A 26,139-nucleotide genomic window follows, 5' to 3' on the forward strand; every position below is an offset into this window, starting at 1 on the left:
GTCCTTAGCAATCTGCCTTATTTTCTTCACCTTTCATATATATATCATCATATATATATATATGATGTTATATATAACATCAAGAGTTTTTAGGTGTATTTAATGGGAAGGATAGGAGGAAAATGCTTCTACTCCATCTCAGAAATATAAATCCAGATTTTTGAACTGGAATTTAGGTTACCTGCTCTTCTAGAGAGGTAACCACTTTTATTAAACACCTCAAAAAACTATCTTTTTTGTCATCTTCTTGTTACTAGCTGTACATGTTCCCTTGACTGTCACCTCACCTCCCGTTTTTTCCTTGTGACTGCCAGCATTACGCCAAAGATATGAAAATACTTCCTAATTACAACTTAGGAAAGATCTCACACTCCATAAATTTCAGTTTATTATGATTTTTAGACCAGTAGGGATCTTAATCACCTGGATAAGTTAGATGTTAGAAAAAGGATACGTGACATATCAGTGACAGGTCAGTGTTTCTCGAAGTTCATGGGTTGTCTCCCTCAGAGTCAGCTGATGCTTGTTCAAAATGGATAATGCAGATTACCATGAAAAATACTAAATCAGAAAATCAGAATATCTGTGGTTAAAGCCCAGAATTTTAATGAAATACTTAATGCGTATTAGCTTATGAGAACCACATGTTTAAATGCTCATTGGAGAATAATAACAATATGAAAGTGCTTGTAAAAACCATCAGTGAAACCTGGAAGTTCAGAGAAAGCTAACCTGTAAAGGTGTCTGTTTTATATATTGTTAATGATAAAGATGTGGAAAACATTTTTGTATTGGTTCCAATTCTTGGTATAATTTTGAACCTAAAATGTACAACTATCTTTATCTAACAGTTTCTTTACCATGAGAATATGTTTAATCTACATTAAACTCACTTTAGCAGTAGGCACTTTGTTTAGATTTCCAAATATAGTTTGCTGTGTAACAGGATATTTGTATATGAACATCTCCTTGTTTTACTTACAGGTATTAGGGGAATATTCCTACCTCTCAGATAAGGAGACACCAGAGGAAGTTATAACCAAGCTGTACAAGTTACTTATGAATGACTCCATTTCTTCAGAAACAAAAGCCTGGTTAATTGCTGCTGTAACCAAGTTGACGCCCCAAGCACACTCTTCTAACATTGTTGAGAAATTAATCCAGGAATTTACTGTATCTTTAGATACTTGTTTGAGACAGCATGCATTTGAATTAAAGCATTTGCATGAGAATGTGGAACTTATGAAGAGCTTGCTTCCAGTTAATAAGAGTTGTGAAGACATGGTGGTAAGACATCTGCGTTCCATCTTTTTAAAAGTTGCATAATCTTTAAACAGAATATATCAAAATATAGTTTCTGTAGCACTTAAGATGAAGGTTGGAATTTTTCTCACATTAGTATGAGAGAATTTGAGAGCTTCAGTTTAGTAGTGATTCTGAATAGTCAGGAATTGAAGTGTATCTTCTGGAGAACTGTAGTGAAGGGATTTAAAGTCTTTGACAATCTTTTAATATATAATAACTCAAGAATTTTTATCTTCTTTGAACTTCTCTAATATGTCATTATATTACTCTTTTCTTTGAGAATGTAAAATATAGTTCTCCATTTTATTTTGTCCATCTACTGTCTAAATTCTTTACTACTTTGTAACCTGACCACTCACCTTTCTTTCTCCCACCTTCTTTAATCCAAAGAACTCAGTTACTACTTAGCCTTTGAATTTGTACCAGTCTCTCCCTCAGATTGGTGTAAATCAGAAAACTTCCAAAAGGAAACCAGATTTACTCAACTTTTTATGCATTAGATGTCATGTAGTTGGTAAAGAGGAGAGGATGGGCAATATTTCCACTAATTCTGAATCAGATTTCCATGACTTGTATTAATTTTGAACCTTGATTCATTAGTTCTTTCAATAGCTCCTAAAGACAGAGACCTTGCTTTAACATTTGTTAGACATTTCAGAGATGTTCATTGAAATGATGAATAAATATGCTGCATATAAAATTAAAGTATGAAATAACCATACTTCCCCTTTTCTCCAAGAATCTTACTGAAACTAAGCTTTTCCAAATTAAGAATGTGACATGCCACTTAAATGTATGAGAATTACCTGCTGTTTAAAATTATATGAGCTGTTTGCATACATTTGACTAAATCAGGTGAAGCAAGTCTCTGATTTCTGAGGTCATCACTACTATATCCTCCTGTGTGTATCTCATTTTTCTTTTTCCCCTTGCTTTTCCTCTTCTCCTTTTCCCCTTACTCATTCCTCAGCTCTTATTTTTTTCATTTACTCATTCTCTTGTACCTTTCTCTTCCTGCTGAAATTAAGTAAATTAAATCATTTTTTATAGATTTGTGAAAAAGCATTTTCAAGGAGAAAAGAATTGGATAGTTAAATCAAAGGCACTATGGGAGCCCAAATAATAGCTTCCCAAGAGGTCTACGTCTCAGTCCCTGGAACCTGTGTGTATGTTACTTTACATGGTAAAAGTTACTTTGTAGATGTGATTAAGGCTTTTGTGATGAAGGAGATTATCCTGTATTATCCAAGTAGGCATGAGATAATCACAAGGGTTCAGTGAAGAGAAGGCAAAGTAGCAACAGAAGTAGAGATGAGTGATATGGCCTTAAGCCAAGGAATGCTGGCATCCTCTCAGAAGCTAGAAGAGACAGGAACTTACTCTGCCCTGGAGCTTCTAGAGGAACTACTGTTGTCAGCACCTTGTTTTTATCCCCAGCAGCAGGAAACATACAGATTGTAGCTCATAGTATATGTCTTCTCCTCTGGTAGGTTCCAAGTCTCATGAGGGCAGGAACTGTGGCTTCCTTTGTCTCAATCATAAGATCTAATGTGATGCCCTAATATATTGGATGCTCAAAAATGTTTTCCTCAGTGCAGTGAAATTAATAATAACTGCAAATGACATAGCTGAGTGATTTGATTGTAGGTGTTTCAGAAAGCTAGAAAGTTAGGTAGCACTTTTGGAATTGAAGTTCTGTTTTTCACCTAAAAATTGTTTCTAGGGTATGTATGGGCTGAAGGTACTTATGTGAATGTCTAGTCTATTGTTTAAGGTAAGTTTTTTTAATTCCTAATTTTTGCTTCAATTTAATACAGGTAGATGCTTCCTTATCTTTTCTGGATGGTTTTGTGGCTGAAGAACTCAGTCAGGGAGCAGCACCTTACAAACCTCACCACCAACGGCAGGAGGAAAAGCTTTCTCAGGAGAAAGGTAATTTTTTATCAGTTAAAAAGTTAGATTAAAGCGACGTCTTTTTTTATGCATGTAAGTAAATAATTGAGGATATCTATTTTTATTCTCCCTCTTTACATCTGTTTGTGATTTGTTTACCCTGACTAGGCACTGTGATAGAGGGCTGGCAGATATTAGTGTGAGCATATTATGTGGAAAATGTTTCAGGTTGCTATGGACTAGTGAATTTTCATTCTGAGCAGTCTTGTATATCTTAAGTGTGTTAGAACACTTCCTTCAACAAAATATCTGATCACTGAAGTTTGGAACATCTAAGAAAGGAAAGAATTATTTAAACTACAGTTAAGAAATGTAGCCTGCCAGGGAAATATTTCTGTCATTATTTTATTAAAGAGAAAATTATTGAGATATTTGGATGGTGGATGGAAGTTATGCATGTGACTAAAAGGAGACCATTGAATATTATCTCTATAGGAGTTCAAAATGTTAATACTGAAATATTTCATTGTGAAAAGTCTTTTTTGCTTCTATTCATCACTTAATGATTTTGTTGAGTACCGAATTGCTTCTAGGCTCTGTGCTAAGCATATGAGTACAACTAAATGGTTGACCCTACAATGAGACCAAAAACTATAAACACTAATAACAAGCTTGATATTATCTTTTTGTAGGAGTATTTCCTCTTTTAAAGTTTTTGACATATTATTTAGCACAGTGATACTAAATGGCCTAGAAAATTCAATTTACTTTCAAAGGGTAATCGATTTCCTTCTCGTTATCTTCTCATATACAGGATGGGGCAAAAGGTTTTACAGTTGTGCGTAGCAAAACACAGTTTATTCTTGTATTACTATTAATTATTGTATTATTTTCCATATGAACAACTGTAAACCTACTTTTGCCCCATTCTTATTGATAAAATATGTGAGGGGAAAAATAAATTTTTGAAGTTAAAATTGCCCAACCTGTGACTCTAGTACATATATAGGACTTATGATATCTGATACATGGAGTGAAAATCTGGAGTTCCAGAGTGGGACACGTGATCCAGTTGCCATTTTCCTTACTTTTAATATGTCTGGGACCATCAGTTGCAATTACTGTAATTCAGGGGTTGGGTAGGGAAGGGGAGGTAGGATGAGGAGCTTAATTCCTGGCACTGGCTGTCTCCTTTCTTAAAAGAAGTTAAGTGGCTGAGGTAAATATAATCGTCCTGGCATTCCCAAGCTAATGTATTCCTTTGCCAGGTATCCTTTTTCCCTAAGAACCATTGTTATAAATGGGGTTAAGCTCTCAAATTAGGCTCCTCCTTTTTCTTCCCAAATCTATTTTTCAAAAGTTCTCTAAAGTAAAATTAAAATTTCATGAGCTTAGATCATGGGAAAAGAAATCAGGAGACAGGACATAACAAATGCTTAACAAATACTTGAGGAATAAGTTATAAAATTATATATCTTACAATTGGACTGGCTCTAAGACAGAAAATAAAGAATAGGGAAAAACAGGTATTTTTGACTTAAAAAGGTGTTAATTCTGGAATCCTAGTATCAATCAGTTCTGATACTGATCTTACTTGAGATTTTTGTGTCATTTGCAGAGAGTAGTGGTTAAATGTCACTTTTATGAATGATACTTAGCTTTCTTGGGTAGAAAAATGCCAAGTTTATAAGAAACCAAGTTTATAATAAACTTCAGGAAACTATTGTAAGATACTAAAATTGGTAAAAAACCTGATGGGACGGTAGAGAACAAACTTTTATTACCAGTTCCCATCCAAGAAAAGCATTGAGGAATCAGTGTGGATTATTCTATTAAAACATTACTTGACTATGTTGTATTTGAATATGTTATAACCCCAGTGTTAGATAAAACCAGAAATAGCAAGGGGAAATAGCAGTATGATCTCCTGTGTACAGAACTATGGCTTTTAGAAAACATCAAGTTAAAATTGTTAAGTCTCATGCAAAAAAGAAAAAAAAAAGCTACTGGGGATGAATGACCAGGGAAGTATAGCCAAGTGATCAGGTATAAAGAAACTGCAGTATAAGGTAAGACAATGAAGGAGTGTTCAGATAGTAACTAGACTTTTGGGGATGATCACTTTGTAGTGTAAGATGTCAAATTATAATGCTGTACACCTGAAACTTACATAGTAAAAAAATTTTTAAAGGGAGTGTGAGTATAATCAAGGCCTCCAAAGTCATGATGTATATAAACAGATTAAATATTGAATTTCTTAATTATGCCCATAATAGTTTGTATTTTATCTTTCACCTGGATTACTTTCTATAACTTGTAACTCCCAAGGACTCTTTGCCTTCAGCTCATGCTTTCTCTTCTGCATGAACTGCCCTTTATATCTAGTTAACACCTAAAAATCTTTGGCCCTCTCGTCATTCACTTCTGTAAGGATCCTGGGATATTTTCACTAAAGAATAAAAATAATGTGGTTTGAACTTCATTCTCAACCTTGAGCCTTTCTAGGCTATCTATAGATGACAATCTTTAATTCTTTTGTCACTTGGTCAGACTGTTCTTATACTGTCCTCTTTCGTGTCTAGTCTTTTTCTCTCTTCTGTCAAACTCTTACATCTAATTTTGAATTCTTTTTGTTCTTTGCTTAAACTCTTTACACTTACTTACTCTTTGGCTTAAACTCTTTGTCTTGCGCACAGGGCACATTTCGGGAGCTATCCGCTTTTACTGTGTTACTTCAGAAGCTGGAAGACCCACTGTCACAGATGCTATTAAAAAGAGACCAATGTAGGATAGAAGGTTAAAGTAGATCATTGAAATGTTTAAAATGAGAAGACATTTTAGCTGAAAAGGATCTTAGAAAGATTTAGACAAGTGGTTCCCAAATATGATTGTGAATAATAAACACAAAGACAGTTTTAAAAAGCAATACCGAGTTTTGGGCCCCATTTCTATACCTTCTGTTTCTAAATCTCTGAAAGCTTGGCTGTATGTACAAAAAGGTCCGTGGGTGATCTGTAAAGTCAGCTTGATTCTGATTATCAGATCAGCATTTGGACACTACTGACCTAGTCCAAACTCTTCAAAGAAATTAAGGTCTAGTTCATACACCTCGTTAACACCTGACCTACATCAAGAACTTAGTTCTCCTGATTATTAATTAGCCCATTACTTTTTTCTATTACACATTGATTACTCTTCTGTATCATTCATGTAGCTAACAAACAAACATTTACCTAATGCTCTTTGGACTAGGTGGTGTTTCTTTGAAGGAGGCAGTATAATATTAATAGTTGAGAGTGAAGCTCTGATACCAGAGTTTCTTATTTCTTTTCTGACTATATCATTTCCTGTCTTTGTAATGTTGGGTAAGTTTGTGGCAGACTCTTTGCCACAGTTTCTTCATATGTAAAATGAGGATAATAATTAGAGAAGTTCACACTTATATATTCTAAAGTACTTTTTATGATTTAAGAAGGTTCTTTGTATTATAATCCAGACAGATGAAAAAGATATATGTCCCATTTAGGATTAGGTTTATTTAGCTAAATAGCATATTAGAAAGCAAATAAACATAGTGGGGCCTTATGCAAAGCAGAAGGTTATTACTCTTTCTCATTAAAGAAATGTATAAGTAGGCAGTTTAGGATTGATGTTGGCTTTGTGAATATAGAAGAGGAAGGAGAGAAGAAAGATGTTTTTTTTCTTCCAGGAGGATTCCTACCAGAGGTTGTGCACAAAATGTGTGTGTAATTTCATTGGCCAGAACTCAGTCAAATGGCAAATGACATCTCTCTTCTGGGTGACCATGTACCTAGCTAAGAAGGGTTCTATTAGTTAGAAAGAAGAGAGTGGATACTGGCATCTGCTCTACCACAATGCAATATGAGTTTTCATGGCTCTGACTGATTCATTTGGGTACACAGCTCAGAGGAATCTGAACCTGAGTAAACCTTGTTCTTCGTTAGTAAGGGAGATTTCTCACTGAGGGCTATGTCTGGCCATTTGGTACAGAAATGTGCCATTTTGTTAAGCAAAAATGCAGTCCTCTCTTCACTCGCAGTTTCCTAAACATTTTTGCATGAGAGCAGCAACTTTTCAGTAGATCTGGTTTATCAGTTGTTTTTCCTAATTTAATTCTTTTTTAGCTTCATCTCTTTGGAAGATTGACAAATACAGAGATGAATATAAAATAATGTGATTGATTTCACTTGAGGAAGTTGTGTCTTTTTACTGAAAATGCTTTTAGAGCTTCTTTCCAACCACCTTGAAAATGGAGGATACCTATGTCTAAATTTCTTATGCGCAGCCAAACCTTCATCCTTTCAAAGTAAAGGGAGGTAAAATGATAAAAATGAAGGACTGTCTTTGATCGACTAATAGTATGAAGTAGAATTAAATAAATCATAGCTGCTTTATTATTATTACTATAAATATTTGGTTAGATCCTCTCCAAAGTCTCCACCAATTTAAAAACTGTCACTGGATTCTCATCTTCAATTATTTTATTTCAGTAATGAATGGTAACTTTGATAATTTTTGCTTTTCAAAAAATAATTTTTGCTTTGTTTTAAATATGAACCTTTGCTACTGTTTTAAAATTCTAGTTCTCAATTTTGAACCATATGGACTCTCCTTTTCTTCATCTGGCTTTACTGGACGACAGTCTCCTGCTGGCATTTCTCTGGGTTCAGATATATCTGGAAATAGTGCTGAGACAGGGCTGAAAGAGTAAGTTCCTTTTTATTAAAATGGAGACCATGGGAGCATTTAAATGTCTTTAAATGTAGAAGAGTTCCTGAAAGCTGAATTTTGTATGGGCTGTTGTTTCTATTTATTGCTCTCAAAGTGTTGCTATTGTATAGGATGCCCTTATACTTTAAGAGAGCTTGCTTATTTCCAAGACAGTATAGGATGTGTATAAGCTTTACACATAGTAATGATGTGTGTTATTATTACATATTATATGTATGTGTGTGTATATATAAATATATGTGTGTGTGTGTATGTATATATGTATTTTAAAGAAGTGTATCAAAGCTTACATGCCCAGGTGAGTTTTGAGCATATAATTCTACATTTCTCATAACCTACTTTTTATAACTGTCTTTTTGGAAGATTGACAGATACAGAGATGAATGTAAAATAAGGTGATTGACTTCACTTGAGTAAGTTGTGTACTTTTACTCAAAATGCTTTTAGAGCTTCTTTCTAGCCACCTTGAAAATGGGGGATACATATGTCTGAATGTTTTATGTGCAGCCAAACCTTCATCCTTTTAAAGTAGACTTTGATTTTGGAAATATAAGTAAATTACTTTCAGAAACAGGATTAAATTAATAAAATGAGATAATTATGCAAAGTGCCTCATACAGTCGAGTACATAGTGATTAATAAATGGTAGCTGCTATTATTAATAGTCATTGCTATAATTATCATCATTATCCAAAAGCTGAATTTTTAGAATTAAAATTGTGATCAATCTGGATGACTTTGGTCAATATCCTATTGTGATATAAAAGTAATGAAAATGGCTTTCTTATTAGTGTAGGAGCTTCTTCTAAAAGAGTTCAGGTGTGTTGAGTAATGGCAGCGCATTGTTGGAATAAATGTGATAAAATCTCAAAGGTGACAACTTTGAATGATGACATTTGAATTTTGAGTTTTCATATCTTCATTAAGGAATCACCTTATTTTATGTTCATCTTTGTATTTGTTGGTCTTCCAGGGAGATGATTATAAGAAGTACTTCTCAGAAGAAACACACATAGATTATGAGACATGCAGGATGATATGCTGAATGAAGTGGCATAAGTTCAAATTCTCTTTCTTAGCCTTTTTTTTCCTGCTTTGTGGACACCCAGACATTTAATTTTGGTATTCCAAGCATGGTTAAGAGATATGGTTTGTAGGCATGTGATAGTGGAGGTAATAGCAATTAATTGATTCAAATGGGGAACTGAGGAGCAAGGGGAGATAGGAATGCTCCAAACCCAAGGAGGAAACTTAGTTCTTTTTACCTGTACAACAATCGACAGCATCTGCTTTTTAGTATGGAGCTAGGATCTGGGGGAGGACTTGACAGGGCCTTGTAAGTTTAGTATGCATGCATGTGCTACCCTCAGAGAAGGGACATTTGGCAGAGTACTTAAGGAGTTACATATATGCTGTATTACCATAAAACAGAACACAAAGAGTGAATTTAAAATACTTTTCCAAAGAGGACCATCGCTCACACATTATTTTAGATTAGGAACCTATGTGGTAATTGGCAAGGTGAATCAGCTTTATAGAGGAGACAGTCACTCTTCTGTAGTCTCTGCCAAGCTGACAATAAGGCAGTAGCCAGACCAATGTAGGATTACTTACCTTAAGCCCTATTACAGGCAGCACCCTGCCTCATATGGGAATTTCTAAAGCTGAGCTAAAATATACCCCTGATCTTTTGAAGGTTGCTTGGCCAGAATTTACTTCTGTATGAATGGTCTAATTCAAAATAATACGAAGGTATACCATATAAAACCACAAATTATATTTTTATTGTCAAAATCCATGCAAAGGTGATTCATGTTTAAAAAATTATTTTGTAATATGTTTCATATCATATTTTATATATGAAGACCATATGCTGCTCTTGTTTATTTTTCTATTTTTTAGACTGTATATAATGCATGACAGAAAAAATTTATGTTGATAATTGACATGTTATGCAGATGAAATAAGCCAAGAAAAACCTTTGAAATAGCTCAGGGCTACTTTTAGGCTTCTTTTTCTTCCCCTTTCCCATTTTGCTTATTGTTGTGGGCTGGGTTCCCTGAGAAGCACACAGCATGATGGAATTTAACATGTCGAATATTAAGGGGTGCTCTTGGGATCAGTACCTATGGAAGGAAGGGGAAAGAGGCAGGTTTGGACAGAGGAAGAAGTTAAGATGTGATGTAGTGCTAATGACAGCTTTTACTGACCCCATAGGGAGTTATGAAGCTAGAATGACCCTTCAGAGTTGTCCCGAGTTGGGTCAAAATGGGTGGACAGGGCTCTGTTCTTCTGTTCATCAGTCATTGCATGTGGGTGCCCCCGGAAGGGGTGTTATCTTTGGTGAGGTAGCCCTCTGCCCCTAAGGCAGCCCTCGGGGTTGCACTGCCAACAGCAGGGACAACAAAGTCCTTCATTGAAGGGAAACCTGGATGGAGCATTCCAGTGTCCAACATACCTGCTTTTGTTGTTGTTGTCATTGTGGTTAAACTAATATTTGAATCATTTATTAGTAAAATTTGGGGACTTTCTTTTTTAAAAAAATCATTAAAGGCTATGTCTTGGTAAATGGGGTTATAGAAACACTATAATCCTGCTTTGGACATTCATGAATCCATTTGAATTGCTGCTGTGGAGCATCCTAAAGATGTTGGGAGTCACTTCAGTGGCTCTCATGACCACTTTTGGATATGCTCATGCAGGGACAACCTGTTTTCTTCTAAGAGGTTCATAGATAACAGTTTTTATTTTTTAAATAACTTTTTAGAAAACTCTTTGGTACCTGAAAGAAAAGGAGAAATTAACTTACTTTTAAAGGACCGTTAAGCAACAAAATTTATTGAGGAGGAATGGACTAATTCCATTAGGTCATTCTTTAATAACGTTCAGATTTTCTTTCAGCCAATTAGTACTTACTAGCATTTGTTCTTCACTCAGTATGAGGTATACAACCTAATTTTGTTTCTGGCATAGTACAGAAAATCAAATTGATCATGATTCTAACAAAGTAGAAGGGAATAATAATCAGTACAAACATTTCTGAGTCTTTCTTTTAGATTCATTTCATGATCTGCCTATCTGGTAGTACAAATTTTTAAAATGCTATTTTGGACCATGGCAGGGCTACTTAACTGAGCCAAGTGCCAAGGACACATAGTTCTTATATAAACACAATAGAGGCAATCTATGGCTATTTCTGCCAGCACTTATGATTATATTATACCTTTCAGATTCATAGCTGTAACTTTTGGGACAACAGTAGGTGAATTCAAATTCTAATCACTACTTTAATTATTTAACTCGGGTATAAAAAATCCCAATCCTTCATGCTTTTTCCAAAAACCTTTTTTTCTTTTATAGAACAAACCTCACTTCATTTTTATAAAGTATATTGTAATAGTTGGAAATGTAGCTAGTGTTCATACTAAGAAAACCTTATGGATTAAAGATAAGTTGACACAGTGGAGTGGATTTGAATGATATATATATATATTTTTTGCTTTCAACAGGATTTTATTTATTGAATTTAGGGTTAATTCTTTCATTGAGTGATTATAGCTAAGAAACATAAGAGTCATTTCTTATCTTTAACTCATCAGAATTAAAGAAAAGATACTTTTGAAAAGTCAGTGAGGTAAAGTAACTGATTTACAGTAGTTCTGTTTTTGGACAATTTATTTAAGCAATTAAATGAAAATTAAATAATGTGAAATTTAAACTAAATCTAGAGTTCTGTTGCCTTAAATCCTTTGGCTGAAGGTTCGGGGGTGGTTGGCTGTAACTAAAATAAAATCTAGAGATCTAGGTTTTACTTCTGGCATGTAGAATACAATATAAAAGCTGTTTCTAAAAGGCTGTAGCAATGATGTCTTTTTTAAAATGCCCCAAGAAAGTCATTATTTAGCAATTATTTAATTTGACTTAATTTCATTATCAATCTCCTTAGGACAAATAGCTTGAAGCTGGAAGGTGTAAAGAAACTGTGGGGGAAAGAGGGCTATCTTCCCAAGAAGGAAAGCAAAACTAGTGATGAAATGGAAGCTCCACCTAATCCTCAAGAGAGTATAATAATGGAGACTGTAGATCAAACTATAACAAAAAAGGATCAGTCTCAAGTCCTTACCCAATCTAAAGAGGAGAAAGAAAAGCAGCTGCTGGCATCATCACTATTTGTTGGCCTAGGATCAGAAAGTACAGTCAATTTGGTAAGTAGCCAGTTACGTTCCTTTGAGAATCTGTGTCTCCTGTTTTGTACCTGAAAACCCAGCTCTGTAAAAGCTCTTGGCCATCATCTATATACGTGGTGGGAAAAGGCTTTCCCAGCTCCAGACCCACCAATCACACCTTTATGTTCCTGAATGAGAAAAACTGATTGGCTCAGCTTGAGTCAGGTGGTCTCTCTAGTCTGCCTACTCAGCTAGGGCAAGAGTCTGGGCCCAAAGAAAGTTACAAATATAACCAGGGGTATTTTCACAGGAGTGGGTGGAGGGCAATTCTCAGTGGGAAGGGGACTTGATGGAAATACTGTCAATAATAATAGTTCAACAATATTGATTTGTCTATGGGAAAAGTATTTCTCAAAATGGTGTTTTTAATAGTGAATATTAAGAATCAATTTAGATGTCTTAATAGGAAAATGGGTGCATAAATTATATTAGCTCAGAATATTATTCAGCCATTAAATATGATAAATACTGCATTGTTAAATAAAAATGCTTATGATAAATCAAAAACAGAAGATAAAATTTTATTTACAACTTGCTTGTAACTGTTAAGAAGATAAAAGTATTTTGAGATTGAAAGAAATTATACAAAAATGAAAACTACATTCTGCATTACGAATGATGGTTTTCAAAAGTTTTTATGCTAATATGCTATTCTCAAATTAAAAGAATGAAAAATTATAGTGAAGGATAGTCAGTATTTTTGAGCATCTGAGAATGCCATGTGATTTTCCATTTGGTAGACTGCTGAACCCACCTAGTGCAAAATTGTGATTAGAGCTACAGTTTAATTTAAAAAAATTTTTTAAAGTATATTTTATTGATTATGCTATTATGGTTGTCCCAATTTTTTTTCCTTTTGCTACCCTCTGCTTCATACCCTTCTTCCCTCCAGCAATCCCCCGCCTAGTTCATGTCCATGAGTCATGTGTGTAAGTTCTTTGGCTTATCCATTTCCTTTACTATTAATATTCCCCTGTCTATTTTGTTCCTACCAACTGTGCTTCTTAATCCCTGCACCTTTTCCCCCATTCTGCACCTTCCCTGTCCCTGCTGATAACCCTCCTATTGATCTTCATATTTATGATTCTGTTCCTGTTCTGCCTGTTTGCTTAGTTTGTTTTTGTTTTTGTTTTTTAGATTCAGTTGTTGATAGTTGTGAGTTTGTTGTCATTTTAATGTTCATAGTTTTGATCTTCTTTTTCTAAAATAAGTTCCTTTAACATTTCATATAGCAAGGGCTTAGTGATGATGACCTCCTTTAGCTCTGCCTTGTCTGGGAAGCACTTTATCTGCCGTTCCATTCTAAATGATAGCTTTGCTGCATAGAGTAATCTAGGTTGTAGGTCCTTGCTTTTCATCACTTTGAATACTTGCCAACCACTTCTTGCCTGCAACGTTTCTTTTGTGAAATCAACTGATAGTCTTATGGCAACTCCTTTGTAGGTAACTCTTCTTTTCTCTTGCTGCTTTTAAGATTCTTTCTCTTGAATCTTTGGCATTTTAATTATGTTGTGTCTTTGTGTGGTCCTCTTTGGGTCCCACTTGTTTGGGACTCTCTGTGCTTCCTGGACTTGTATGTCTATTTCCTTCCTCAAATTAGAGAGGTTTTCTTTCATTAATAAGTTTTCAATTTCTTGCTCTTTCTCTTCTTCTGACATTCCTGTGATTCAGATGTTGGTACTTTTGGAGATGTCCCAGAGTTTTCTTATTCTCTCCTTCTTGTTTTTTAAAATTCTTGTTTCTGTATTCTATTGTGGTCAAATGTTTATTTCTTATGTTCCAAATCATTGATTTGAACCCTGGCTTCCTTCCCTCCACTGTTGGTTCCCTGTGGATTTTTTAATTTCACTTAGTTGTAGCCTTCATTCCTTTCCTTATGCTTTTGCCATACTCAGTGAGTTCTCTGAGCATCCTTATCACCAGTGTTTTGAACTCTGCATCTGATAGATTGGCTATCTCTGTTTTATTTCAATGTTTCATTTAGTTCTTTTTCTGGGTTTTATTTTTTTGTTTTGTTTTATTTATTTATTTTTAGAGAGAAGGGAAAGGAGGGAGAAAGAGAGGGAGAGAAACATTAATGTGTGGTTGCTTCTTCTGTGCCCCCACCTGGGGACCTGGCCCGGAACCCAGGCATGTGCCCTGACTGGGAATTGAACTGGTGACCCTTTGGTTCTCAGGCCAGTGCTCAATCCACTGAGCCACACCAGCCAGGGCTTTCTGGGGTTTTGTCTATTCTTTCATTTGGGCCATATTTCTTTGCCTCCTCAATTTGGCAGTCTCCCATGTGTTTGTTTCTGTGTATTAGGCAGAGCTGCTTTGACTCCCTCACTTAGCACACCTGTTAAATTTTATGAGTTGGAGTTTTAAGTAATTGCCAGGGTAGGGGAACCCACTTCATTGCTTTGTGGCTATGTATGTGGGAAGAGATCGGAGAGGGGACAGTGCAGCTACGTGGCTGCTGGAGGCTTGCTCAGCACTTGCTTCATTTCCAGTCACTTCATTCCCTTTCCATATGCGACTGGCACCCTTCTAGCTGTGCCCTAGTGGTGGTCCAGAGTGGGTGGGTTTGCATAGTTTCTAGGACCCTGCTGGCCGTTTAAATGGACTCTCTTGAGAGACCAGTGGTTTCTTCCATTGCCCCAACCCCTGCTGGTCTTTGCAGCCAGAAGTTATGATTCTTTATTTTCCCTAAGCTGGAACCCTGGGCTGAGTGGTCTGGCGTGGGGCTGTGTTCGCTCGCTTTCAAGGTATCCCTCTTTGTTTTTTATTCACCATACGCAAATGTTGGGACCGCCCATTCTGCTGGCCACTGCTGCCTTGCCACTGCCACACCACCTCCTCTCTGCCCTGGCTCTCTGTCTTCGCCCCTCCTACCCATCTGGGTGAATATGGCTTCTTTAAATCCTTGGTTGTCAGACTTCCATACAGTTGGATTTTCTGGAAGTTTTGGGTAATTTTTGTTTGAGGTTAGTTGTGATCCTTCTTTTGGTTGCACAAGGAGGTGAAGTGTGTCTACGTACACCTCCATCTTGACCAGAAGTCCCCACCTTTACCTTTTTTTTCACCTTCATTTTTAAAAGACATTTTCTCCGGGTAATGAATTCTAGATTGATCGTTTCTTTTATTTAAGTATTTTAACAAAAATGTCAATTGAGTGTCTTCTGCCTCGTGTAGCTTCTGATTAATAGCATATTAGTGCAGAAGAAAATATTAAACTTGAAGACAAAGTAATAGAAACTATCCAAAATGAAATACAGAAACAGAGAGAAATCCCCTGGCTGCAATGGCTCAGTGGATTGAGCGTCAGTCTGCAAGCCAAGTGTTGCTGGTTCGATTCCCAGTCAGGGCACATAACTAGGTTGCACATCAGGTCCCCAGTTTGGGGCGCGAGTGAGAGGCAACCACACAGTGATGTTTCTCTCCCTCTCTCCTTTCCTCTCTCTCTAAAAATAAAAACAAAACAAATAAATAAATTATTTAAAAAAAAAGAAAGAGAAAGAAAATATAAAACAAAGAAACCAAGAGCATCTGTGACCTGAGGAATAATATTGAACAGTCCAATATACAATAATCTCCCTTTACCTATGGGAGATATGTTCTAAGATCTCCAGCAGATGCCTGAAACTGTGGATAGTACTGAACCTTATGTATACTATGTTTTTTCCTATACATATTTATCTATGATAAAGTTTAATTTATAAATTGGGCACAGGTAAGAGGTTAACAACAATAATAAGAGAGAATCATATACTATGATAAAAGTTGTTTGAATGTGGTCTCTCTCAAAATACCCTGTTGTACTGTATTCATCCTTCTTGTGCTGTGATACGACAAAATGCCAGACCTTCCTGAATCTGTGTCACCATCCCTCTTGCCTGCAGTAAATGGCTGGGTATCATTCATTTCAGGGAATCCCATGCTGAAGTCTTTGTATAAACTCAATGCTTTCTGGTGCAACATGCTGCCATCATTCAAAACACGTTTCCGTGACTTCCAGCCTCAAATTTAATGTCTTTTCTATCTTAACTAAGTACTTATCACTGACGGTAGCTGAAACTTTGCAGTTTGAGTTGCTATTGCTACAGCAAAACTAGCGCAAATTTCTTTTTCCTTCCTTGGATAGAAGATTTGTTCTTAGCAACTTCAACATAACAATTTTTTTCATTCCTCCTTAAGATGAGAACTTCCTCTTTTTCATTTAAAGTAAGCACTTTACTGCTTCTCTTCAGTGTATTTGAATTGCCAGCATCACGGCTCTTGTGTTCTGGGGCTATTATTAAGTAAAATATGGGTTACCTGAATACAAGCACTGCACTATAGAGACAAGTGATCTGATAACCCGGATGGCTAGTTAGTAGCTAATGGGTGGGTAGCATATCCAGCATGGATATGCTGGAAAAAGGGATGATTTACACCCTGGGATGGACAGAGTGGGACAGTGAGAGATTTTTTCATGCTACTGTGAATGATGTGCAGTTTAAAAATACAAATTGTTTATTTCTGGAATTTTTCACTTAATATTTTTGGACGGTGGTTGACTGCAGGTTACTGAGATTGCAGGTAACTGAAACCATGGAAACAATTCCAGTAGCCATGGGACTTGAATTAGACACACAGATAAGGGAGGACTACTGTGTGTCTAATTCAAGTGCCATGGCTACCAGAATGGAGGTCCTTCTCCTACCCTCACTTGCTTTCGTATTAAAACAATGTTCTTGTTTGATGACTTCTGACTTGACCTGTAGGAGACAAACTCATCTGACTGACCTGAAAGGTAGGAGATGTTGGGACTTGAGAGAGTGAGAAGGTATGAAAAGGGAACTAGAATTCTGATTAACTAGAATTATGTGAAGGAGGGCCACATAGTGTTACAGACCCCAGGAGGATGGTGGCATGGACTTGGACTTAGAGTAATGCCAATCTGCTCTACTGATTTTAGTTAGAGCTTTGAGAGGCAAGGGGACACTTATCTCTTCTTACATAGATTTGCAGACTTTTCATCAGGAGAGTTAGCTCAAGGATGGAAAATTGACTGTTCTCATCTCTTGAGTTTGTAGCAAACATCACTGGTCTCTTACAGACTTCTTCCATGCTATGTGTTTCAGTCAGCCATTGCCAGTTGATTCTTGAGGTAAAATCAGTTTGTCTTCATTGTTTCTTGACTCATGGGCCATGAAATCATGATTATTATAGATCGCTGAATCAGAGTTTGAGCCATCCCTGTATTTGAGAATATCTTACTTTCTATAGGACAACTCTAGGAACTAAAAATATAGCTAGGTTTCTTACTGTTTTTAGTTTGTGCAGTTCTGTACTCTAGTATTCTGAAATCTAAAAAGTTTGTAGAATTTTTCACAATTGACTTTTTTCTTTTTTTATGAGAGAGGAAGTGAGATAGAGAAGGAGTGATCGATTTGTTGCTCCATTTATTTATGCATTCATTGGTTGATTCTTGTATGTGCCCTGACTGGGGATCAAACCCATAACCTTGGTGTATCAGGATGATGATCTATCCAATTGAGCTACCTGGCCACGGCTACGATTGACTTTTTTAATGTTCTTTCTTTTTCTGATTTCATGTGTTTTTAATGAGAAATAATATTTAGCTATTAGTTCAAAGTTACATAGCTGGCAGAATTTCAGGGCTTAAATTTTATTCATCTTGGATTCTTTTTATCTATGCTTTATAGATAGAACTTTAGCAAGTTAGTAAATTGCTCATTTGAAATTATATAAAAATGTTTAAAACTCATCACCAGAAAAAATTTTCTTTTTCTTTTGTTATAATATTTTATTTTCTAGCTAGGAAAAGCAGACACCGTCTCTCACAAGTTCAGAAGGAAATCAAAAGTCAAGGAAACCAAAAGTGGAGAAACAACCAGTGCTCATAATATGACCTGTTCTTCCTTTAGTTCTTCATCAAATGTGACTTATGAAGAAGATTATTATTTGGATAATTTGCAGGATGGAGAAGACAGAGAACTAAAGAAATTTACTCTTAGTTCAGAACTTTTGGATTCTGAAACATTCACAGAACTGCCCTTGGCTGAGAAACTCTCAAATTACAGGCACTCAATACCGTCTTTGTTTGCTGATAACAATATGGAAGTTTTTCACCCTCCTCAATCCACTGCAGCCTCAGTTGCCAATGAAATCTCTTTAGCTTCTTCTTTGCTGGAAGAAACTGCTGAACACATGCATTCAGATCTTATGGAGGTCTGTAATAATGAAACCATATCAGTGTCTTCTTACAAAATTTGGAAAGATGATTGTTTATTGATGGTGTGGTTAGTTTCCAATAAAAGCGGTTCAGAATTGAAAAGTACTAACTTAGAAATTGCTCCTGCAGAAAACTTCAAGGTAAGACAATGAATGGTTCATTATTTCTGCCTTAAATGTACAGTGCTTACTTAGTGTTTCTGCTGTTGGCTCTTCTGATGGTTTATACATTTCTTTCACCTTTAGCAAAAAAGGTAAAAGATGTTCCAGATTTTTTGCTATTTTGAGTAGGGATGAATTATTCAAAAGAGACAGGGAAATATAATGAAGATTGTACTGGGGAAAACCATAAATACAGGGTGATGCAAAAGTCAGTGTACAGTGGTGAGTACAAAACATAGAGTTTACTCTTATATTATTAATTAATTATTGTATTATTTTTCATATGAACAACTGTAAACCTACTTTTGTCCTACCCTGTATAAAGTGAGTTTCGATAGAGCACAGTAGCTAGGAATATAGACTCTTGCCTCAGACTGCTTGGCTTTGAATCTTGCTTCTGATGCTTATTAGTTGTATTACATGGTCAAGGTATATACCTGCTTTGTGCCTCAGGTTCCTCGTGGTTAAAGTGAAGATATTAATAGTGTGTGCCTTTGCACTGTGCTGAATGCTCAGGCATCAATTGTTTCTGCCCTGGCTCTTAAGATTGTGTTATTGTGTGGATGTCCTTGGTGGAGTTGTCATGAGATTTGACCAGTAAATCAGCATTCCACAAAACTGACCCAGTTTCTTTTATGAGCTTGAATGTGTGGAAAGGGATATTAACCTGACCCTGACAAGGGCAGAAGTTCCCGACTCTTGATGTGCATTAGAATTACCTGTGGAACTTAAAACACAACAAAACTGAATTCAGTTGCCTGAGCTCTACCTCCAGAGCTTGAGTAAGGGTAGAGAATGAGAAGGGAAGACACTTATATATATGTATTTTTTACCTTTCCTAGCTTTAAAAATCTGGTGCTAGCCAGGATTGTGAGCCACTGGAGTTTAATAATCTTTTTTTGTTTTGTTTTTAAATTATACAGAGGTTTTCATTATAATAATATATGTTACAGATTTTTGACCTGTGTACTATTATTTTTTAATTATCTGTGCTAGTGAATTTTTCTCAGATGAAGTTGTCAGTCATCTTCATAATGTGGTTTGTTATTATCATCTCGCAATATTATACTTTTATACCGCTTCAGGTAAGTAGAAAATTGTATTCAGATGATAGTCTGTATTGATTTTTTCTTCAATACTTTTTATTGCTTTTATTTACAGATCACTGAGCAATCTGGATGCTGTTTGCCTATAACAGAAGCAGAGAACATCAAAAACTTTCAATATAGTGTGCAGATGGAAAAACCTTTTACAGAAGGGAATCTTTCTGGTTTTATAAATTATCAAATGATGGATGCTCATGTTGTTCAGCTCGACTTTTCAGTACACTTATCACTGTTAGACTTCGTTAGGTAAATATTTTCTGGAATGTTAATTCAGGTTATTCATTCATCCAGCAAATATTTATTGGGCCTCTTCTCTGGACAGAAGTACTGCTGGTTGCTGGGGAGTATAGCAGTTCACAGCTTGACACAGCCCTATTTTTAGGGAGTCTCCAGCCTAGCGAGGGGATGTTGAACAATTATATAAATGCATACATAATTGTGAATTGTGCTTTGAAGAGAAAGTAAGTAGTACAATGTTTGATTATAATATGGGACCTGATTTAGCTTGGGGTTGGTTAGTGATCCTGGAAAACTTCTGCGGGAAACTGACATTAAAGTAATGTTTAAACTAAAATAACTTTAAAGATTCTGCATGCCTTTTTAAAAAGCTTTTAAAATTTCTCTTGTGTATTTGATTTATTTGATTAATTTTTTCATAAAGTCTGCTAAGTTTTAGAGAGCTGCAAGAAAATTATTCAAAGTTATTTAACTTTTATTAGACATACAGTAAGTATTCAGTTTTGTACGAGGCATTGTACAGTGTTACCAAAATTATTGAAAACAACCTCTTAACTCTTCTCCTCTCATTTAGTGTAACAAATATATTGTACTGTCGTCAAACATTTTTTAAAAAATGAAGACTGCTTGAACCAGTAGTGCAGATTACCAGTTATTTGTAAAATTTTAAAATTGCCACACATCCACTTGTGTTACACTACTACAATTTTTATCTGCTTTTTAAAATTTTTTAGTAAGAATGCGTCTATTAATCTGTCAAAGAGTATTTATACCCATGTTTTATTTAAGAAAAACTTACATTTTTTGACTATGATGTATCTTCCATGGTAAGCATTCATAACCTGAAGAAGCACAATATATATAACGCAGTTCTGTGCATATTAATAAAATGCTCTGTATCTTTAAAAATATTTTCCTAATTATAAAATCAACATATACATATTTAAAAAATTCAAATGCTGTAGAAAAATATAAGTGGAATATAAAAGTTCCTTGAGATACCACAGTGTTAATTAACTATTTGATGTTTAGTCTCATGAACCATTTTAAAAACAACATTTGCTAAAATCCTTTCTCTTGGTCTGATTTACTTAAGGTGCTGGGTCTTTATATTCATACTGTTGTATATGACTTTGATAGAGAGTCTTATTATCCCCAAATATGAAGTGTACATGAAAGAAATGTTTTATATTCTATTTGAGTGATTCATGAAATTTCTGAGTAAAATTATACTGAAATCACAAATACTCAGAAAAAGAGAGAACTAGGTGATTTATTGAAGAAACATTTGTACTTTGAAAACATGTCTTGCTTTCATTATTTTCATCAGGTTTGAGCATGATAGTTAGCGTCCCCATCATATTTGGCTTAAAAACAAATTTTATGGGACCCAGATTTACAATGATTGTTTTATTCCCATGAGTGATTTGAAATGTCTTTATTTGTTTAGAATCATTTCATTCTTTTGGACATCCATCTAATTTTAAGAATTATTTTCAGACCATTAAAAATCTCAACTGAAGACTTTGGGAAACTCTGGTTATCCTTCGCCAATGATGTGAAGCAAAATGTAAAAATATCAGAATCTCAAGCTGCTCTGCCTTCTGCCCTAGAGACACTGCAACAGAAACTGAGACTTCATGTTGTTGACATTATAGGTTTGTAGAGTTATGGAAAAGCACTCCTGTTTATAAGGGCTTTCTCACAATCAGAGCACAAGTCAGCTCTTACAAGTGCCAGATTTCTTAGCGCTATGTTGCCTATTATTATCTTTTAGATTATCATTAAATACTCTTTGTGGTAAAATATACATAACAGAATTTACCGTTTAACCACTTCTAATCATTCAGTGTAGTAGCATTAAGTATATTCATGTTGTTGTGCAGCCATCGCCACCGTCACCCCCCAGTTGTTTCTTCTCCCCTAAAACTGTACCTGTTAAACATTAACTCATTCCCTTTCCTTCTCCAGCCCCTGACACTCACCGTCCCATTTGCTGTCTCTATGAATTTGACTACGCTAGGTGCCTCACATAAGTGGCATTATTTAATATTTGCCCTTTTGTAACTGGCTTATTTCACATAGCATGATGTCTCCCAGCTTCATCACTGTTGTAGCGCGTGTCAGAGTTTCCTAGTGAGGACTGTTCCATTGTATGAATGTACCACATTACGTTGATCCGTTCATCTGTTGATGGACACCTGGGTTACTTCCACTTTTTGCTGTTGTGACCAACGCTGCTGTGAATATGGATGTACAGATACCTGTGTGCAAGTTCCTACTTTCAATTCTTGAGGTTATATGCCCAGAAATAGAATTGCTGGACCATACAGTAATTCTATACTTAATTTTTGGAGAACTTGTCATATTGTTTTTCCCAGCAAGTGCACCATATACATTTTCACCAGCAGTGTACAGGGTTCAAATTTCTCTGTGTCCTCAATAACACTTGCTATTTATTTATTTTGATAATTGACATTTTCATGGATGTGAAGTATTCCTTTGTGGTTTTGATTTGCAATTCCTTAATGACCAGTGCTGTTGAATATCTTCCCGTATGCTTATTGGTCACTTGTATATCTTTTTTGTAGAAATGTCTATTGAAGTTATTTTGTATTAAAGAATTTTTATTTATTATTTATTTTGTAGGCAATGAAGGGCTCTTGGCCTGTCAGCTGCTCCCATCCATCCCCTGTTTGCTGCATTTCCGAGTTCATGGTGATGTATTAGCTCTATGGTTCAGATCCTCCTGTTCCAGTCTTCCTGACTATTTATTGTATCAGTGTCAAAAGGTGATGGAGGGCTCCTAGCAGAAGCTCTTATATTTTACTCCATCAAAATAAATGGTTTACATAGATAAACTTATTTACCAAAGTAAAAAAGAACTCATGGTACTTCTAATGAAAATGGGCATAATTGCAAATCATGGTTTTATGTGTTTCCTTTATGATTTCTGATCAAGAAAGGTCCCCAAGAAACTGTATCCCTAACCTTTTACTCAGGATTGTACAGTATGTTTGGGTCCTAAAGAGTGACCTAAGCTAATGTTATAAACTGCTAATGATTTATATATCACTTAGTGTAGAGGGACTGAAAATATTTATTTTGTTATAAGTAATTTTATAGCAAATTTACTCTAGTGCTAGCTGATTTGTAAGAAAGCCAGGTCTGAGTTCTCTGCATTAATGGAGGGGAGACATGGAATTGATCACCCTAAACCTAATTCATATTTGGCTTTGGAATGCAGCGTATGCTTTTTGGTATGCAAGTCATTATTTTTAATTATGTTTTGCTTAGATCAGTGTTGAACTAAGTTGGCACAGCACACACTTAGTTCAAGAGATACGTGACCATGCTGGATATTGGGACGTCCAATCTGTAATACAGTTTTTATTATAAATAACTTGTTATATATAATTGCAGATAATTTGGCCACAAAATTTGTCTTTTCCATTTGCATTTATTTTTAAAACAAAAAGTGAATCACTGTAGTTGTAAGTTAAAAACTCAGAGCCATTTACAAAATATTATCACATAGAAACAAAATCCACAAGAACACACAGTACTAAAGCAATCATATAAAAGGGCTTTTTAGTTGTGGTAAATATCTTAGCCAATTACTACTTTGGGTCTTTTAGAAAGTTAAAATTTGTGATTAGAGTATAAATGGCAAAATCATTTTTTCCTGGCCTTTAAATCCACTAGTACTCAGTGAAAGCAGCCAAAAACAGTGAGTAAGTATACCATAAAGATTCTTCAGTAAAATATATCATTCTTAGGTTATAGTTGTGCCTACGTGCCTCTGTCAGAACTATTATCAGTCTAATAAGAATGATGGACCAGAATCTTGAGATTGTACATTAATGTTAAAAACTGATATTGCATTTTATAAAACCTTATGGTGCTGTGAAAATACTTACTATTTTACTTTTTCTGACACTTCACCATGGAGACTCTTCAGATATTATAGCTTTAAGTCATTGCAGTTAATACTCTGGTTAATTGGTACTTTTTATCACCTTGGTGTGGAATTCTGGTTTTAGGTTATCTCAGTAATCATAGCTGATCTGACAGATGCTAAGGGGATTTCCCCAGAGTTGATAGATTTCATTAGTCATTTGTGTTTACTGTATTCCTTCCTAAAACACAAAGCAGTATTTTTTAAAGTTAATTTTTAAGTTATTCATTTAAAAAATGTAATTCGTACCTTGTTACTTTAATGCTTTTAAAAACACAGTAAAACCTTGCTATAAGAGCAATGAAAAGTGACTGGAATTTCCTGTGTAGGCTTCTGCTTTTAAACAGAAGATGAGATTCATGCTCGCACTCCCAGCAGTGCCAGGGTGAAGGGGATGTGCGGCCTCTGCAGGTATGGCGGACACAGGTAGCTGGACTGGGCAGCCTCCTCTTTATTCCTGCCTCTGTCAGCAACACCCCCACCTGATTCTGCTGTTACTCTGACAAAGAGATAGGAAGTACCCTCTCACTTTTCATAGGGGTGCAGCATATGGCAGAAGAGGTGCCCCCAATTTTTTTGTGTCCTTACCTCCGTGGTTTGCATTGCCACCAAGGCTGGGTTGAGTGTAGAGGAATGGATGTGTGGAATCCAGCAAGCCCGTGGACAGCTTATCTGGGAGAGAGCACACTGAGCTGCTGCTTTGCTACAAGGGTGTTCATGAGTGGCTGCAGCAGCTGTCACAAGAGACATGCTTTGCCTATAGAGTTATCTAATGGTGGGGGACGTGTAATGATAGGTTAGGGCTAGGAACATGATTTTGGGTCTTCTAGAGGGAATGTGTGTTCTTTCTAAACCCACTAAATAGAAAGGGTTACAGAATTTCTACTGAATTGTTCAGTAGAATGTTTACAATTTTTGTATTTATGTTTTTATAAACAACAACAGTAGGAAAGAACTTTGAAGAAGTATATATTCTGCCTAAACTAATTAATGTTTTAAGTTCTAAATCAGATATCACCAACTTCTTTTGCATTGTAGGAGATGTGACTGTAAACTCAGGAGAATGATTACTGTTGGTGTATCGTCTTCTTACCTTATAGTCATAATTTAGTCAAGTGAAGGGGCATCATCTGGAATAAGAGCTGGGGGTGGGGTTATGAGCTGTTGAGTTCTGTGTCAGGCATCTTTGCTGAGAACGCAGATAGCAGCAAGTGTGAATCTGGGGAGAATAAAGGAAAGACAACAAAGTCTTAAGAGTAGGTGGAAAAAGAAGGATCAGGCTTCCACTAGAGTAGTGCCGGTGGAGGCAGGTGGATCAGGCTCAGGGGGAAGTAGGCCCAAATAAGGGTCCTAAAAAACTGGAGATAGCAGCTGAACAGTTACCAAGTGCTATGTGCCAAGCATGCCAACCACAGTGAGTGCTCTGCAGAGGGGCATTATTTTAAACAATACTCTTCTTTCATCTACCAAAACAGTGTGGTAAAAATGCAGTATTTTTTTTTCTTTATTTCATGTCAATATTTTAAAATATTGAGCTATTTGTCTTAATTTTTTTTTAGATAAATGTGATCTTTGTCTCATAATTTTGAGCCACTAAAGTGCACTGAACTTATTCACATGTCTTTAAGGTATTTTGCTGTGTTAAAATTTTAGGAGGGAAAAATGCAAATGAATAACAACTTCACAAGCATTAATTATCTTCTTTTGAAGCTGAATTCTGTAATTTGAAATAATTTAGTTAAATATGTAATAAATGCAAAGTGATCTATACTGTTCTTTGGTCTATACATTCTTTATTATCTAAATAGCTGAATAATAAGTAGTACTATTCAGTCATTTGATAAGCATTAGCTAAAGAGTAGAAACAGTTGGAATGAGATGAAAAGAGTAATTTACTCAATAAGTCCCATAAGAATCTGGACTAATTGGTTATTAAAAATAAAGATACTGCTGTTTTATATTAGGTTCTGAGATAAGTGTGTGGGCTTCAGACAGGTTAGAATGTGGATTGATCCTCAGGTGCCTGTCCGTATCCCCTGCTTTCATTCTAGCCTGACCAGAGCATTCCAGAGTTCCATTTCTTTATTTTTTTAAAGTATGTTTGATTGATTTTACTGTTACAGTTGTCACAATTTTTCCCTCCTTTTCCCCCTCTGCCCGATATCTACCTACCCTTCAGCAATCCCTTCAACCCTCAGTTCATGCCCATGGGTCGTGCATGTAAGTTCTTTGGTTTCTCCATTTCCCATACTATTCTTAACATCCCCCTATTTTGTTCCTA

General features: G+C 35.7%; 1 protein-coding gene across 1 annotated transcript in view; it reads left to right on the forward strand.

Annotated features, from left to right (window-relative positions):
* AP4E1 (adaptor related protein complex 4 subunit epsilon 1) overlaps positions 1-25,626 on the forward strand; it is a 60,127-nt gene extending 34,501 nt beyond the window's left edge. Inside the window, exons 14-21 of the mRNA XM_090270598.1 lie at positions 985-1,287; positions 3,123-3,237; positions 7,803-7,926; positions 11,897-12,155; positions 17,979-18,536; positions 19,719-19,909; positions 21,401-21,558; positions 22,550-25,626. Of these exons, the coding sequence (XP_090126724.1) occupies positions 985-1,287; positions 3,123-3,237; positions 7,803-7,926; positions 11,897-12,155; positions 17,979-18,536; positions 19,719-19,909; positions 21,401-21,558; positions 22,550-22,710 (1,869 nt within the window). The 3' untranslated portion in view covers positions 22,711-25,626. The remainder of the gene's footprint in view (positions 1-984; positions 1,288-3,122; positions 3,238-7,802; positions 7,927-11,896; positions 12,156-17,978; positions 18,537-19,718; positions 19,910-21,400; positions 21,559-22,549) is intronic.
* Positions 25,627-26,139: the final 513 nt, after the last annotated feature.

This window comes from Furipterus horrens, unplaced genomic scaffold (genome assembly GCF_987537825.1).
Source record: "Furipterus horrens unplaced genomic scaffold, mFurHor1.1.pri manual_scaffold_3, whole genome shotgun sequence".
Lineage (NCBI taxonomy): Eukaryota > Metazoa > Chordata > Mammalia > Chiroptera > Furipteridae > Furipterus > Furipterus horrens.